Here is a 16,498-nt window from a genome sequence, read left to right as displayed (position 1 = left end):
ATTCCTACCGACCAAGACATCGCGGAGAAGTAATCCAGTGCCGTGATTGGCTACCAATATCGATATCCATGCCAGCTAGCGGTGAAAGGGACGAGCTGCGATTCGTGCGCTCAAGCAGCCTGGACGAAAGGGGAAACTTGCTGGTCCCCGGGCAGCTGTTCAAGGTTTGCAGGCTAAACGGGCATGCAGGGTAAAAGAATGCTCGGTCCGGGATTGATTTCTACAGTACAGTGCAGTTTTAACTATAACCCTAGTGGGAAGTCGGGAAGAGGCAGCACCTTTGAACTTTGTTTTACTAGGCACCCCCTGTGCGTGCCCTGTGCCCCTGGGGGTTATTGGGGGTTGATGGCTCTGGTGGCCTGGAGTTTGGGTTGACAGCTTCTAGATTGGGAGGGGAAAACGGAATAGGTTGCGATAAGACGCGATATTAGGTAGGTGGGCTTCGGCGGGAGAAAGACCGAAAGGTCGGAGGGGAGAGTTTCAAAATTGTGTAGGCCGTGGTTGTCTGTCTACCGAGGATGCATACTGTACTGTATGCATATGATATGATTTGCTGTTTACTACTGAATGGCTGTTGTTGTTTATGCCGTTGACCGGCGGTGAAATTGAACTATCCTCGGCTTCCGCAACTTTAGTGGTTGATGGCGCAGCTGGATCGGACAGTCGCTGCAAGATGACACCCCAACCAATTGATATGGAGGTGACTGTTCGGATGGTCGCTGATTGACTGCGAGTGGTAAAACAATTAACCAACTACAGACGAATGCTGGCAACACCACGAAGCACGTATCCAGCAAATAGAAACGAGTGCCCTTTGCGTCAAGGGAGCGGTCAGTGATTGATTGATTGATTGACTGATTGCGAAATGCAAGCTGTGCCCTACCTGCATTGGATCGCATCTTTGTCTCGGCCCTTGCTTGAGGACAAGGCCAATCCAGCAATCCCTCAATCCTGTGAATGCCCTCCCCCTCTTCCCAAGTAGGAAAAAAGAACAGCCAGAGTTGAGTGTCAGCCAGCCCTGTGGGATGCATATGGTGTGGTGTGCGACTATCAAAACCTACTCTTGCCCGACGCGACGGGAAGGTTTGGGCGCTGAGCTATCTCGGGACAACGTATGCCAGGGCAGCAGCCCAGAGGCAGAAGCAGAAGCAACCCGAGGATCGACCGCGGCCAGGGACCGATTCTGGGTGTGTTGGGCGCTGGAAGAATGGGAAGACGGGCCTGGAAGGGGAGGGAGGGCGTGCGTGGGGGAGGGAAAAGATGCGACAGAACGGAAGAGGAGAGAGGAAACTTGAGAGACATGGAAAAGAAAAAGCAACCAAAGACAAACGCATCAATCAATCAATCAATTTGATAAATTACCAGACAAGACAAGTAATGAGACAACAAACTCCGAATGAGTTCATCAATCATTCTCCGAATCGTAAGCGGATGGCTTTTGATCCGAATCGAATGAATCATCTGCGATCATCCATCCGTGGAGGAGCGAAAGCGACGGAGCTCTCACTCGCTCGCTACAGGCTACAACAGCACCAATGAAGCATCGATACCTCGGGCTGATGAGTGATGAATCCGTTGATTCGTGTCGCAAAGTATCACATCACATCGTATCCAATTCGCAAGCGATTGCTGCGCTGCGCTGACTCTGCCGTAATCATCACCTACGATTACATTATACGGCGGGTGAGTAATCCAGTTGGTCAGCCTGGGCGGTAAAAAAAAAGATAGAATCGCTGTTGCTGTGTGCATGCCTCTTATTATTACAGCTTGTGACTCTATTGATGACTGTGACTTGTGTCCCATTGCCGCCCGCGCAGCCCGTGATTTGGTAACTTGACCCGCGGGAGGGAGGCTGTGATCCAGGCGACGGCAGCGAATCGCACATGGTGTAATTGATATTGTGGTTGCGATTCGCAGCTTTTCGGCCTTTGGCTTTTTTGTCTTTTGGCTTATGACATTCTTCACCTCGGGCTTTGGGGGGATCTGGAGGAGGCGTTTTTTCAACCCCGGATTACGAAAAAAGCCACAGGGCAGATGAGACCAAGCCAGCTTGTTTGGGCACAAGCAAATCAGACAAACAAGCTTGAGGTGTCTTGGACGAGAGCGGATTGTCTTGGACGATGACGGGACTCATCCAATACAGATCCTGAGTCTTGTCTTGTGTTATTGTTGATCTGGACGTATCGGTAAATGAGATGCAATGCTGTGATCCGTATGAAAAGGCCTTGCTTATCTCACCGTCTGTTGGGGGGATTTACTCTGGTTTCCTCTGCACACAGGTTTTATTTTTACAAAGCAAGTTACTTTCACGGACGGCACAGCTCTCAGCTCGTCCATCCCGTCACCGCAACACGAGTGTGCATACATACAGTCAGTCAGTGTCAGTCAATGCTGGTAACCATCCATTACGAGGCTTATCAATTTATGCTTTGCTGTTGTTCCTATCAATAGCAAACAACAACACACACACATAACGCGGTGAACAACGGTGAACAACAAACTTGATTTCTGGAAGACTTCGGCTTCATCTTTACGGCGCGATCTCGGCACATTCAGCGATTTGACCCGAGCGCGATAAGCCATTCTCTAGTTACTCTGGTCGCTCTGCTGTACTGACTCTATTCAAAGAGTCTTGGCGAATTCTTTGGTTGATTGATAGAGAATCATAATTAGATCTGGATACCGAGTTGGCTACCCGCTCGGCCACACGCCCCCCATTATCCATATCTCGCTCGACTCAACCGCCATAACCAGAGCCTTCAGAGGCCTTGAGAGTCTCTGACTCTTCCTTTTCTCCCCACGGATCCGCTTCGGCCACCCCATCCCCCCAAGAATTACCAGTGACAGGCGTTGTATCCGCTCCGCCCGTCCACTTAGCCGCCTCTGTATCGCCCTGGTTTTCCCCTTCCAGGTCTCTCTGACTCGAATTTCCCACCGCTCTTTTCCCCTCGCCACGCCCCCCGCCCTTCGTCCCCTCTTCACGTTCACATCCTCTTCTTCTCCCGTCACCTCGTTCCGGCACCCCCCTACACCTCGGTCGGGAGCAATCCGCAGGCTGAATTTCAGCAGCAGGAAGCCTAAACGACAGGGCAGTTGGCAGCGGTATCTGGTTCTCTTCCCGGCGACCGAACTTGAGGACCCTTGACCCGCACTCGCACCCGTTCTCGGCCGCACCCCCAGGCTCAAGCTCAGGCTCAGGCTCAGGTCCTCTGTCACCTTTTGTGCACACCCCACGCCCCTATTGCAAATCATCTATTCCATTCCACACCTCACCCAACCCGATCTTTCTTCTCATCTCACACGCCCCTGGCCTCCCTTAGCCGGCTGCCTGCCCGTTCTGCTTCATTCATTTATATCTACCCGCATCCCCAGGTTTTCATCCCAAGGATCCATTTATCTGCCGTCAACAGAACAACATCATCAAGCCAAGTGATCATCACTTACACTTGCTATTTAGCAACAGCTACAGCTCTCTGAGCTTCACTCACCACCATCACCTCGCCCATCACCAACATCACAACCGCAACAATGTTCGGCTCATACAGTTCCATCAGCTCCATGTGCGCGTCTTCAGCGCCCATGGATATCGCGTCTCGCAACATCTACCGATCTCAGGATTCCGCCTGCGCTTTTCCATCATGGCCCCGACGTGACTCTCTCTCCGAGTCTGACCGAGAGGAGCGACCCACCTCTTATCTATCCGACGACGATCTGTTCCTCTCCGATCCCTTCGACGACGATGCCCAGAGCGTTTCCAGCGCTGGCAGCTCTTCTCCCGGTGCCATGGCCTCTCCTCCCAACGTCATCACCGACTTCGAGCTCATCCAGGCTGAGCGCGAACGCCAGGCCGCTTTGCAACGAGAGTGCCTTCGCGTTGTCGCCCTCGAGAAGGAGCGTCGACGTGCCGCCGCACGAAAGCAGCGCCGTAGCAGTTCTCACAAGAAGAGTCCCAAGACCAAGCTCACCTCCATCAACGAGGAGGCTGTTGAGTAAACAAGCTCTGGGAACTTCTTAATGACTGTTACGATTTACGATAGCGTATGTTTACATGTTACCTCAAGACAGCAACAGTCGCTAACAATATTTTAGGCTGCTTTTTGCATTTACATGGCATATGATACCCCACACAACACAACACAACTACAGCATTGCATGTGCGCAAGAATAGCTGCACATGCCAGATTCATCTACACCACTATTTCCATCATATGAGATGGGAAATCTCTTCACACAACCACAACAACCAAACAAGCTGCCACTCGCTATACCGGGCAACCTTATTCAGCTGTCGGATCGACTTGTAGCCGCCGGCTTGATTTTCGGGAAACAACTTGACACCACCACTATCTTGGTCGATGACGCCATGGTTAGACCGCCTCAGACCCCAGCAAATCAGAGGGTGGGGGTGGGGGTTCACCCAAGACTGAGTCAGATGCATGAGCCAAGCTTTGGAAATGGATGACAACGACAACAATCAACAATCAAGTCAAGCACCCATCATTCTTCCATCAACTCCTCAAACTTTCCGATGGCGGCCGAAGTTGATGCCGCCGGGCGGGTGGAAGCATCTCCCATCTAGACACCCTTCTAGATGATGTGGATGTTTCTTCTCCGGACCGTCGGCGACCTCGGCCATCTGCCGCTCACTTCTCTTGTCTCCCCCCGCACGGCGGACCGGTAAACGGATTCCTCTTCGGTCCATCACTATCCGCTTGCTACTTTTCTTCTTTTCTGTTGAGGCTTTTAACCAAGCCCGACATTTTATCTTTCCCGCCCCGGCTCACTGGGCTCATTATTGAGTTAATTTAATCGTTTTCGTTTTCGCACACCCTCTTAATGGAAAGCATTCATGTATTTGGAGTTCTTAATATTGCATTGTCTTCTGGCTTGCATCATCATAGGGCATGGGACATTTGGATACAGGTTATGCTTCAGCCTCCCATCACTGGGATGAATCAGCTGGCACACACTTGGCATATGGAATGGGAAACATTGGCATGGCATGGAACTGCATAGCATTGGATATGCACACAACATTGCATGGTTTATTACACGGCGATCTGGGCTTTTAGATACCTTAGGATAGTTTGGCGGCCTTGAGCCTGCCCTGATTTCAAGATACCCCCTTAGTTAGCATCAACAATCATATCTGACATACACATCTACTCTACCTAGCTCTTGTCTTTGATTCATGTGATGTGCCGCCTCTGCTTGTGACTCTGGTCTGGTCTGGTCTCCAGGCGCTTAGCACTTTCTGTATTATCACCAACCCTTGGGGCACCCTCAGGCTTGGCAACAATAAAGGGCCACAAACCAATCTCACAAAAGCGTGTGCCACAACAAACCCTATCATCCAATAGCCATCAACCATTGCCGAAGCACACTTTTCGAGTACCGGCGACAATAGGGACCTATCTATTTTCTAGCCTGGCCCGTGGTAACGTCCCGTGCCGTGGACTTCAAGGTCAAGCTGCTCTGTCACATGGGGGCATAACGCCTTTACCGCGGGGTTGGTGGAGAGGGCGGTGAGTGGGAGATCGGCGATAAGAGACAATGAAAATTCACGTGGTGAGCTTGTGATTGAGAATAGGAGCTTATGATGCTTTTCTGGTTGTGTTTGGGTGTTTGGATAGGAAACATGATTGTGATTGTGAAAGAACATCGGTAGTTGGTGATGGATGTGAGTGCGTGTCAAAGAATCGTGCACGGTTGGGGATGTTAGTTTAGATGGCGGGGAAGACAGCATCTGCTTTGTTTGCTGTGATTTTAAGTTGGTTTGTCCCGTGTGGCTTAATAGGTTAAATGTATCTTGTATAGATGTTTGCACAGATATAAGCTTTTGTATTGTTAGAGTGTTGTCGTTGGCTGTTTGTATACTTGCCAACTTCAACTCAGGAACAACAAACACAAAGAGACTACAGACTTTCAACGGGCGCTTGTGCCACCTGCTTGTAGATCATGCCTTAAAATATTTAGATGCCGTTGAGTCTTTGTTTGATATGGGGTGTATGTCGCGCTGGTGATGCCGAAGGCGCGAGGAGTGAGAGAGTGAGACTTACACCAAAGAAGCCAAGAATATAACTATAACGAGACGTAAAACGGTCTGAACGGGAGTGTCCGAGATGGTATAGGCTATCTGGCTTAGAGTAGCCGAGATAGGACAGACTCGTGCTTTGAGTTACCTTTGTTTCAGAGACCATCTCGATGTCCAGTCCTATCATTCGAATTTTGAGGGTATACGCAAACGCAGATATCCGGGCCTAAGCTTTATACAACATAGAATTGAGACCTTCTAGAGGTAAGAGCTTGTTATGACATTGCTTGTGTGACAATCGAGAAGTTGGAGGGAAGGTCTTTGATGATCTAGAGCAGTATGCTCGTGGATGACAGGACTGCCTCGATCGAGATCAACAGAAGCATCGTTTCACATAAGAGATTCTCTCAAGAGTCATGGTAAGACACTGAAGTTCTTTGATATCCTTGTATTGGTCATGTAAGACGGCTCTTTTCTCTTGAGATCCTTGATGTAAGTCAGATCGAGTATTCAAGACCGATGTCAGGGAGCAAGCACAACCGGACCATAAGCTAATTGAGACATATTAATTTACTTACGGCCAATTCGTGGGTAATTCTGTAAATCTAACTCTCAGCAGATTGTCCCTAATTCTAGACAGCAAAGGCTAGGCCAGTTCCTCAACTTGCCTGGAGGAATCACATCACAAGGAGTTGTAGCAGGGAAGACGGGAAAGCAGCGGACTGTGAGTTTTTGACCAGGGTCTATGAAATGGCTCATTCAGGATAAATTTGTTCTTATGCGAGTCTATGGCTCGGTATCGTCTATATATCATGTAGTTCTATGGCTTAGATGATAGCGAGGTTGCCAACATCATCACTTCTCCAGAACACCCCCTTGAGCATCCCAGTAATGTGACTAGGCATGAGCTGACTGATAAAAGAGATTATAGTGAGTTTATAACCTATCATTCGACTTATAAGTATTAAAACCCGATCTCTCGGCTCACCATTTCATGATATAGTCCTACGGTGACTTGATCTAGCCAGATTCTTTCATCTGGCACATGAAGAACATCAGTGACAATTAGCTTCATGTTAGTAGATTTCTAAGCAATATGAGACTATGCCATTAATAATTCATGATATTTGCGTGATGTTGTACGGCCATGAGGTAATCTTGATTAGAAACCTCATTGCAATTATCATTTTCCCCGCATCATGGATTTGTCACGCCTCACTCTCTCAACCTCACTACTCGCAAGTCAACTCACCACTACCACCTATAAAAACCCAGGTATGAAAGGATTTGCAGTTGATCTTATAGTTCATGCATGAAATTGACGTTTACTTGACACAGTCACAGCAAAAATGATCAGCGACCAAGATCTGGAGCATCTCCGTCTGGCAGTTTCACTCGCCCACGAAGCTCTCAAAGCAGGAGATGCCCCTTTTGGTTCAGTCCTCGTCTCGTCAGACAACAAAGTCCTTCAAACCGACCGAAACCGCACCGTCACAGGCTCCAATGGTGATGGTCGCGCTGACTCGACGCTTCACCCAGAGTTCACTCTCGCACATTGGGCACAGCTCAACCTAAGCGCTGAAGAGCGCGCAAAATCTACTGTATATACGAGCGGTGAGCACTGCGCTATGTGTTCTGCTGCCCATGCGTGGTGTGGACTTGGAAGGATTGTGTATGCTTCTTCCACGGAGCAGCTGGGAGCTTGGAAGGCCGAGTTTGGTGTTGGAGCACCGGTTGCGCCATTGAGTATCAACCAGGTTGCTCCAGGGCTTACCGTTGAAGGGCCTGTTGAAGAACTGGCTAAAGAGGTTTACAAGTTCCAAGTTGAGAGTTGGACGGCTAAGGGTTTCAAGTCCAAGTCCAAGGCTTGAGGTATAGGTAGAGTCTGTTGATGTTTCTGAGTGAGCTATAGCGTGGCGTATATGGCTGGAGATGTAGAAATGTCCGAGAGATATTTGATAGCAGAAGCTTGAGATGTTTTACTGTAAAACCCTGCCTTTCAGAATTGCTTGTTGTAGCATTTGTCTGTGAGCTCCTGGTGTGAGGCCCAACGGCTGAGTCTTGGGTTGGCTTAACTTGTTCCGCCAACTCCAGCAAGCAAGAACCGAGCCATATATATCGAGAGACTAAACCAAAGACATTCTTCAAATCGTTTATTTGATATAAATAAACTTGAGGTCAACGAGATTGCAAATTGATCGGTTTCGACAGGATGAGCAAAATATGTTTCCTTGTTCCAAGTCGTCTACCATCCAATCAGCTTATCCCCTGTGGCTTAGTTGGCTAAAGCGTCCGACTGTTATTCATAGACAATCGGGAGATCGGAAGTTCGAGCCTTCCCGGGGGAGACATGTTCTCTCAGAGTTTCTCTTTTTGAGTCTTTCATCTTTTGTTCACTTAGTGTCACACCTTGAGACTCATAATAGTTTTGTATCGTTGCTGCGATGCAGACTTTTGCCTATAAGGATCTCGACTTGAGACCCCATGGGCATCTGACGAGAGAGACATCTCTCTGCGTTCCTTAAAGGAATGTTTACAGCAAAACAAATACTGATAAATTCTTTGAATAAGCCAGCTCGAAAACTAGCAGCGGGTATACCTATAATGTCGTTGCGCTTTCTGTCACAAGCTCCATATTCTCAACATGCTCAGTCGCCGGGGTTGGTTAGCCTGACTAGGACTTCTGTCTATCTAGATGTAGCAAGTAAAGCAGGCTGCACAAGGCTGAGACCATATGGTCTACTCTAAATGTGGATTGTCTTGGTATTCTGCTATTGGCATACCTAGAAGCAAAACGCAGAGCAAAGATCTCATCCTCGTTTATCGCGGGATAGTCCGCACGAGCATAGGCTGAGTTCAAACCACAATATTGGGAGAATACCGCTTAAACATCAATTAAAAATCGTGATCATACTCCAAATTCGAAAGGCTCCCGGAATACCACCCTCTTCTCTTGGCAATTTAAGGAGGTATCATCGAGTGTCGTGAGGGCGACAGTTCAACTATGTAGTATAGACACGCATTGCATGTGACACAAAGAAGAAAATGTTTACATGACATCAGTTGAAGTAAAAAAAAGAGCATATAAGAGATTGTCTTGTATCACAGATCAAGATGAAATCGTGAGCCAGGCATGCAAGGCCATCACAATGCAGGGTACGATAGTCAAACCTAGTCGATGGCATTTGAGTAACGTCACCTGAATCCTAGCCTGAATAGTCTCACGAGTCTTGCTCACTAATATCTCAAAGATGGAATCGGCACTTGCATCACAAGTTGTTCCCATGATGATAGCGCCACTTGCATGCCACAGCCTGTCTTCTCACCATTACTACAACCCAATGCTCAAGAGAACACCTCTTAAGGCCAATTAGACTCGGGATACATGCTACAGGAGCTTATTGGTCTGGTTGGGAGTCTATCCAACGATGAGAGTCGCCCACAGGGTTCATCCCAAAGACTGAGAGCCGGGCCAACAACGGCGTGTCTCTCTTGTATACAACACTGCGGAAAACCCTATTGTACTGTTGAATGAGGTAGAGTAACCAAGTTAGAATAGAAGAGTTTAATAAATAGATAAAGACTGTCTTACGCCTCGGCCTGGAGATGGCTGAATGGCATCTATCTTTAGCCACGAAACTCTTCTTTACTCAAGACATGAATGAAGTAACCACGCAGTATTTCTGGATACAATCAATCAAGATAACTACAATAAAGTCTGTTATATATCATTGGGTCTGAGACTCCACAAAGCGTTCCTAAAGCAGTTGAGAGGGAGACCCTTTTTGAGCCCTCTTGAACAGGTTTCGACTCTAGGCGGACTATTTATTACGATAGAGGCACCGGAGAGCAAACATCGGATGGATACTCTAACAAGTTGCGACTGAATGACAAAGAGAATATATCTGGACTTCTGCAGACCACACATAGGGTTTCATAGTCGAAACTGGGCAGATGGTAAACGCCGTTCTGGGCAATACCTCCCCAACAGCAACATCAATATCTGTCAAAACTGATAGATGACCAACATAATAAAGACAATCAAACGTATGAGTGATTGGAATTCGATACTTAGCCACTTGCGGCACATCATAAGAGTTTTAAACATGATCTGACCTTGCCCAAGTGATGATGGGCCGCCAACCAACAACTTCGGCCATCCGGATAAAAGGACCATGATGCATGAGACTAATTGAGCTCAACCTATATACTCAATCAAGAGCTGACAACTATACTGCAGATGCATAAATACCCAAAGAGACTGGGGGTATGATCCGACATCAAGCCTCAGTCTAGAGTATCTTTTGATCCTTCTTGAGGATCAAGCCCACTTCCACGATTTAAATCGACGGGAGCAAATCTAAGACAACAAGCCAATAACGCCCGATGTCGAACGCCCGCTATTGTGAGCTCCGTCTCGTATCGATTCATTGCATATTCACATTTCTCAGCCTCTGATGGGCTCAGATCGAGGCTGGAATCGTCTTGGCACCCGCATTCCTTTCATGCACAATGTCGAATATCGAATGCCCCGCGGAGCCGGCTTCATTCCAATTGGACCATGATCGAGAAAAAAGTGAGATCTAAATATTGGCCTCTTTCAGCGCCCTGTAGCTCTTTAGTGGATGATTGTATGCAAGGTCAGAATACCCCGTAACTTAGAAGGGCCACTCGAAACCGTTGGCTTCCACTTGGATCCTATCTAATGCTTGGAAATGGGCCAATTGGGTCTGATTGCGGGGAAGTCTGAAGCCACGCGAGTTGATGGTTGGCGATGCAAAGGCTTTCACTCACCTAATTCTCAACTTTACTGTGCTCGGTGTGCCAGCCTTACGTTGTAGTTATGGAAAGTGGTTGAATTTGACTGAAATGTGACGAGAACCATGACACTTGGGAGAAAGCAGTGAGACAGAAGAACGTGGCCGAGCCTTTTAGGTAAACCCAAGGATTTGGTAGACCTAGACCCTGCCATGCGTGGGCGTTGATCCCCAACTTATCACATCTGCAAGTCAGCTGAAAGTGATCAGCAGCGACAAGAGAGCAACGTTGACTTGTTGACCCGTCAACGAAACTCATAGGAAGATGGTGTAAACTCCTTTGTAGAAACATGGACTGTTTTGGCCCGAAGACACTAGATAGGGCCTCGGGGGACTTCTTCCTATTTCGAGTTGTCCATTATAAAATTTCAGTACCAGGGTTAGTTTGTCCAACTCGCGCGATTCTTGAGCTACAAATTTGGTCAAGCTCGAGTCATTATGCGCCTGGCTGAATGTCACTCGAATAAGCGTATTCCAATGGGCCGAAAGTACTCGGACAGTTATAATGTCCATATTGATGTCTTGGAAAATGGGGGTATGATCCCATAGCGGGGCCATGTTACCAATCACGTATAAAGTCAGATATATAAATCTTACATGCTGGCTTTGTCCCTGGGTCGATCTGATGAAGAAAGGCGGCCGACACTGCGACCGCGAGAAGACCGTTGGACTCGGAGTCTTTTACCAAGTGGCGTTACCAAGATGTGATGGTCACCATCCATCAGCTTGGCCGCGGTTTGGGCCGCAGGTTATAGCATGGAATCGCATGCTCATACCCCAGTCGCCATATCGAATGTGTGAAAGTAGCGACCGAAAGCCCCGCGGCCGAGAATATTGTCCTCACCAAGGACCAGCATGTTACAGTCAAGAGGGGAAATGAAATGTGACGGGAAAATCACAACCCAGTGCACAGACCTGATATTTTCTGAGCAAGTGAGTTGTGAGAAACTGGGAAAAGTTGTAGCTTTGATTTGGGTAGGACTGCTTGATACGAGCTGCATGCGCGAGGTGAACCAGCAGCAGAAGAAGCAAAGAAAAGGCAAGGGAGCTTTGATGTCTCTCAGATCAAGTGCCTGCAGCAATCCGTGCCCAGATGTTGCACAAAGACGCAGCTTGTGTGAGGCTGCAGTAGAGCCTGAGGAGACTGGAGACGACCGTGGGGTAACTTGGATTATAAGTTCTGAGGCCAGACAAGCCAAGCGAAGTCCCGGGATAATGAAATTGCGTAGGCTCTCGGCTGGCAAAAGTTCTTGCCCTCGGTCAGTGGCGTTGAGGCCCGGTCGTGTGTGAATATTAAGTGTGTGCAGCAGAATAGTATGTATTTGCGGAGCTGCCCACTTGCATCGTGGCTCTCTGCACATCAACACGATAGGATCTCGGGCAGTAAAGCACCAAGAAGTAATCCAACAACTGAGAAATACGTGGTTGATGTCTGAATGCATTTGAAAATGATTCGGCGTTCATGACCATTCGCATGCACGTCTTTGCGGTCAAAATCAGTTATCGATTCACTGGTCATGCTGTGCTTGGCCTGCAGGAAACTATAGAAGTGAGAACCTGTACGGCGGAAGCGAGTAAAGCAAGGCGAACCGACTCAACAAGACGGGAGCCGTGACAGTGGACAGCATCTACTGCAAACGCCTGTCCTTAGCCGAGCGGTTGATAAGCAAGGTTTGGATAGGTGGAGGCGCTTGTTGGACTCGAGACGCCGTGACCACAGAACAACTAGAAATGCCAAGGTTGTGACAGGGAGGCTGCCTGTCGGTCAGCGATCCTAAGCCTGGATAAGCAACCCAACTTGGGTCTCAGCCACATGTTTCTGAGACAAACATCGGAAGAAAGGCTTTACACCGGCCTGAAATAAACAGAAAGACGTTTCCCGTCTTTTGTCAGCCAGATTTGAACCATTTGTGGAGGCTGGCGTGTAAGTGATGTTGAGGTACAGGTCTCAGGCACAGGGGATAATGACGGTATCACTGCCTGTGCCAGTGTTCGCAGCTTGAGGGCTGTTGATATCCATGTTCTCAGGTGAATTCTTAGCGCAGTTTCTTTCCTGACCCCCAGATCGCCTGAGTCAATCTGAAAGACAACTGAAGTGAGGGAGCTAATTCAACGGTCAAGACCCTGTTCGTCTGACCGATGCGTTGGTACTGTACCCATCTTGAGTCACTATCCCCAGTTGCCAACTAAGGAGCAGGGTGACGTGTATGAAACGCAGATATCTGCGTTGTCAGAGGCTCGTCAAAAGATGTACGAAGTCTGAAGTCTGAAGTTTGAATAATAGAACATCGCTATTCTCAAGCATCACCCACCAAGCCACCCACGGTAGAGGATAAGGTGTGGGTGTGGGTATGGTAGCATTGGAACGGGATGGACCAGGGGCACGGGAAAAAGCAAAGAAAGAATCGTGTATGCGGGAGCAGAGGAAAGAGAGATCCACAACCTAGCAAACGCAACAAGGAAGAATGAACAAGGAGACTTTACGAATGGCAAGACAACCTCAAATTAGATACCAGGAATGCTACCAAGACAAGTCCAAAAGGTACCTTAAGGAAGGTGTCAAAGAGTCAGGCGTGAAAATGTTCACATCGAGACTTGCTCCTTCCGAAATATCGCATGAGGTCAAAAGTGGAGAAGCAACATATAAGTTACTTGGATACAGGTATCAGTCGATAGGCGATGTTTCTATCTGAAATGATATCAGTGGCTAAGGTACACAATATCTGGGATATTAGACGCGCGATCTTCATATCAAACACTATTGTCAAAATTTCCCTCATCATCTGATTTTCACGCCAAGCAATGTGCTTCTTAGTATCAGAACGTCTACAGGCTGATAGAATGACATTGTTCATCAAAGTCCATGCGGAGAAGAGCTCCTTGCTCTTTCCGTTAGAATTATGTGGGTACGGACCCTCTTCGCTAGCGGGACGGGAAGGAGAGGGCGATTAACTCCCTGCAATAGAGGTGATCGGCCGGCTTATTGGCCCGTCCCGTTAAGCTAACATGGCCAATAAGCGCCGAGAAACAGCTGGAGCACAATTTTGGCAAGCGGGGTTTAGAGCTGTAGCCAATCAATGTTAGTCTACAAGCGCTTGCTCAAGCCCCCCATGTTTCGTTTCCCCAACCACATGCTTTTCTATCATGCTCATCTCAACGTCGAAATGTCTCCGACAGAGGCCATAGAGCACTGTAATCGACCGTTCTATATGCCCTATTGACCACTGCAGCTATAGAGGACACCCACTGTAGGATATGCTGCATCATTCTGCCTGGAGAAGCATCTGTGACGCTTCCATCAGATATGGATGGATGGATGTTGTGTTGATGCACCCACAGACCTCAATGTAAGGTACCGACCAGTCTTTGGTCTCGAAGGATACCCAGAACAACTGGATCGAGCATATCATGTCGTGGTGCCTATTCTCTACTGCACCAGCGTTACAGCAACTGCACTGCGTTGGAGCACGCCGTGCTGCCCCTTCGCTGCTGCACTATGCTCTGCTGTGTTGTCCTGCAATGTTTGAGAAGCCACCGCTTGTCGTCGTACCAGACCTCGCTTGCATACCTCTGATCATTTCACCAAAAGAGGGGCAGCAGGGACACTGATTTCTGTACTCTACATGATTGATGGATTCCTATCAATGCAAATTCAGGATGAAATTTGGATGAGACGACGGCGGAGACCGTGACGACCAAGGACGTGCTTTCATGATAAAGAGTTGTATCTCAAATGATGAAACTCGAGCCATTCATGCGCTTGCAAGCGAACAATGGAATACAATTGATTGATTGATAGGCCGAGTCCCTCGAGTCTCAAGCCGGAATGGATCTGGAGATTTACAAGGGTCCCGGTCTAGTGAACCACACAATTTGATGCGCTATCCAACGACTTTTCTGAGAGACTTGTACTCAACGGCACGCGGCCAGCCCACGAGGCTAAATTTGGCAGGGGGCATTGCTCGCTAGACAATTGACTTGCTACGACCCATTGCTTGTCATTTCGCCTCGTCTTTTAATTCAAGATCCACAGTCGACAATTTACGATGCGATGGCAATCCCACGTTGGACTTTGTTCGTCATTGCAAGGCCGCAGCCGCCGGCCACGATCCATTCACGTCAAAGTGACCGCCTCCGCCTCAACTGGCGTCTTTTAGATCGATGTGTGATGCTATACCATACCCAAACCCCCTGTCAACGATACAAGAGGGGATCCCAGTCGTCTGCGGCTTTTCTACCCCACTCAACTTGTTAGTTCGAGTCCGAACAGCAGAAAGGTGCTCATGTTAACCCAAGCTCCCAATCCCCAACCGCCGTCGACCATCCTCCAAAACGACCCCTGGGTGCCATGTTGCCTATGAGCCGGTCCGTCTCCGCTGATCCATTCAACCCAACGCTCTCAGGGCTCTATTTTAATATCGTCTCTTTTCTGAATCGTCCACTGACAGGCCAGTACGCCACTCTCTAGGCGCCATCTCTTACTCTGGACCCCCGACCTTGATCCATGATTGATGGTCCATCACACATAGCACACGCAGTAAAGGCACCCACACTGGTATGAACCCTGTGTCTGCGTCTTTCTCAAAATCGTCTCAACCTGCACTTTTTCTGCTCAGGATTTCCTTCTTGGGCCTCCCTCTTCTTAGTCTTCTCTTTCCGCCTTTGCATTGTGTATTGTGTCTCCCTGTCTGTTGGTGTCGCCTCATCACACTGTCACATCTTCAGCTCCAGCAGTTACCTTGAAACTTGATATCACAACTCCACCAACGACCGTTTACACCAGCCCCCAAAGAGACTGGTCAACTTCTTTTCTTCAGGAGAAAAAGGACCAAGGTAGGAATCTCAATTCATTTCTTTGTGGAATTATCTGTATTGTCTGCTACCTCATGCCCCTAATTGTCCATTGTACGTCTCCTGCATCTTGCCCTGGACCTACCACCCCTTGTCATATCTTCCATCTAAGTCGCATGTTGCCGCTCAGCAAACGTGCACACGCATACACACACCTACCTAGTCTACCTACACAAGGACACGCTTGATGGACCCTAGAATCATCTTCAAGGGATGTCAAGCTACGTCTGCAAGTCAAGCGCCGGGTCACACCCCTTTCACATCCCTCATCCCTATCCGCATCCACTACCAAGCTCTTCCTGGTAGCTACACTTTGACCTCGACCACTTTGCGCGCACATCTCTATTTGGCGTCGTCCGACCCCAGGCAATCACATCGAATCTGAGCAGGGTTGGCGGCTGTATTCTCACTGTTGCCGAGTTGCACCTGTAGCGTCGTTTTTTCCACTGTTGCCCTGGTTGATGTTGCTCTCGACAAGCAAAACCATTGCTCTGCCCATCTCCACACACATCGAGTCTTTCTCTACGCCTTCTTGCGTGTTTTGACTTTCTCAACTTTTTCGCACTCGCACTAATTCGCATTCCGAAGGCCTCTCTATCGCCTCACCGCATCTGCCTCTTACTATACACCGTTGCGACCGAGACATACAGCCCCAAGAGTTCCGTTCGTTGTCCAACATCACTTGCCCGTCGCTACCCGCGTGCCCGTATCGCATCGTATCGCGCAGTGACGAAACAGAATTCAGTATAACACGATCCGAGACTTTGGCTTACCGACACACCAAGAAACCGTCATT

The 16,498-nt window shown here is 48.5% G+C and overlaps 2 protein-coding genes and 1 non-coding gene across 3 annotated transcripts, besides 2 other annotated features; all 3 read left to right on the top strand.

Moving 5' to 3' along the window:
- The first annotated feature begins 673 nt into the window (after positions 1 to 673).
- Positions 674 to 706: a sequence feature (Short protein (FMAN_10595, CVL05688.1) was converted to a misc_feature.).
- A 53-nt stretch (positions 707 to 759) lies between these two features.
- Positions 760 to 801: a sequence feature (Short protein (FMAN_10595, CVL05688.1) was converted to a misc_feature.).
- Positions 802 to 3,528: 2,727 nt separating this feature from the next.
- FMAN_10596 (uncharacterized protein) lies at positions 3,529 to 3,993 on the top strand (the record flags this gene model as incomplete). The annotated part of the gene is made up of 1 exon (XM_041823926.1): positions 3,529 to 3,993. One exon carries the CDS (start codon positions 3,529 to 3,531, stop codon positions 3,991 to 3,993), a length of 465 nt encoding a protein of 154 aa, XP_041689458.1.
- Positions 3,994 to 7,233: 3,240 nt separating this feature from the next.
- FMAN_10597 (related to cytosine/adenosine deaminases) lies at positions 7,234 to 7,905 on the top strand (the record flags this gene model as incomplete). The annotated part of the gene is made up of 2 exons (XM_041823925.1): positions 7,234 to 7,309; positions 7,373 to 7,905. 2 exons carry the CDS (start codon positions 7,234 to 7,236, stop codon positions 7,903 to 7,905), a joined length of 609 nt encoding a protein of 202 aa, XP_041689457.1.
- A 393-nt stretch (positions 7,906 to 8,298) lies between these two features.
- Positions 8,299 to 8,382, top strand: tRNA. The gene is given in 2 exon segments: positions 8,299 to 8,336; positions 8,347 to 8,382. It is a non-coding gene; the product is annotated as a tRNA-Asn (tRNA).
- The last annotated feature ends 8,116 nt before the right edge of the window (positions 8,383 to 16,498 follow it).

This window comes from Fusarium mangiferae (assembly GCF_900044065.1).
Source record: "Fusarium mangiferae strain MRC7560 genome assembly, contig: FMAN_scaffold016, whole genome shotgun sequence".
Lineage (NCBI taxonomy): Eukaryota > Fungi > Ascomycota > Sordariomycetes > Hypocreales > Nectriaceae > Fusarium > Fusarium mangiferae.
The sequence above is the reverse complement of the archived record's forward strand: the minus strand, read 5'-3'. Positions and strand labels throughout refer to the sequence as shown.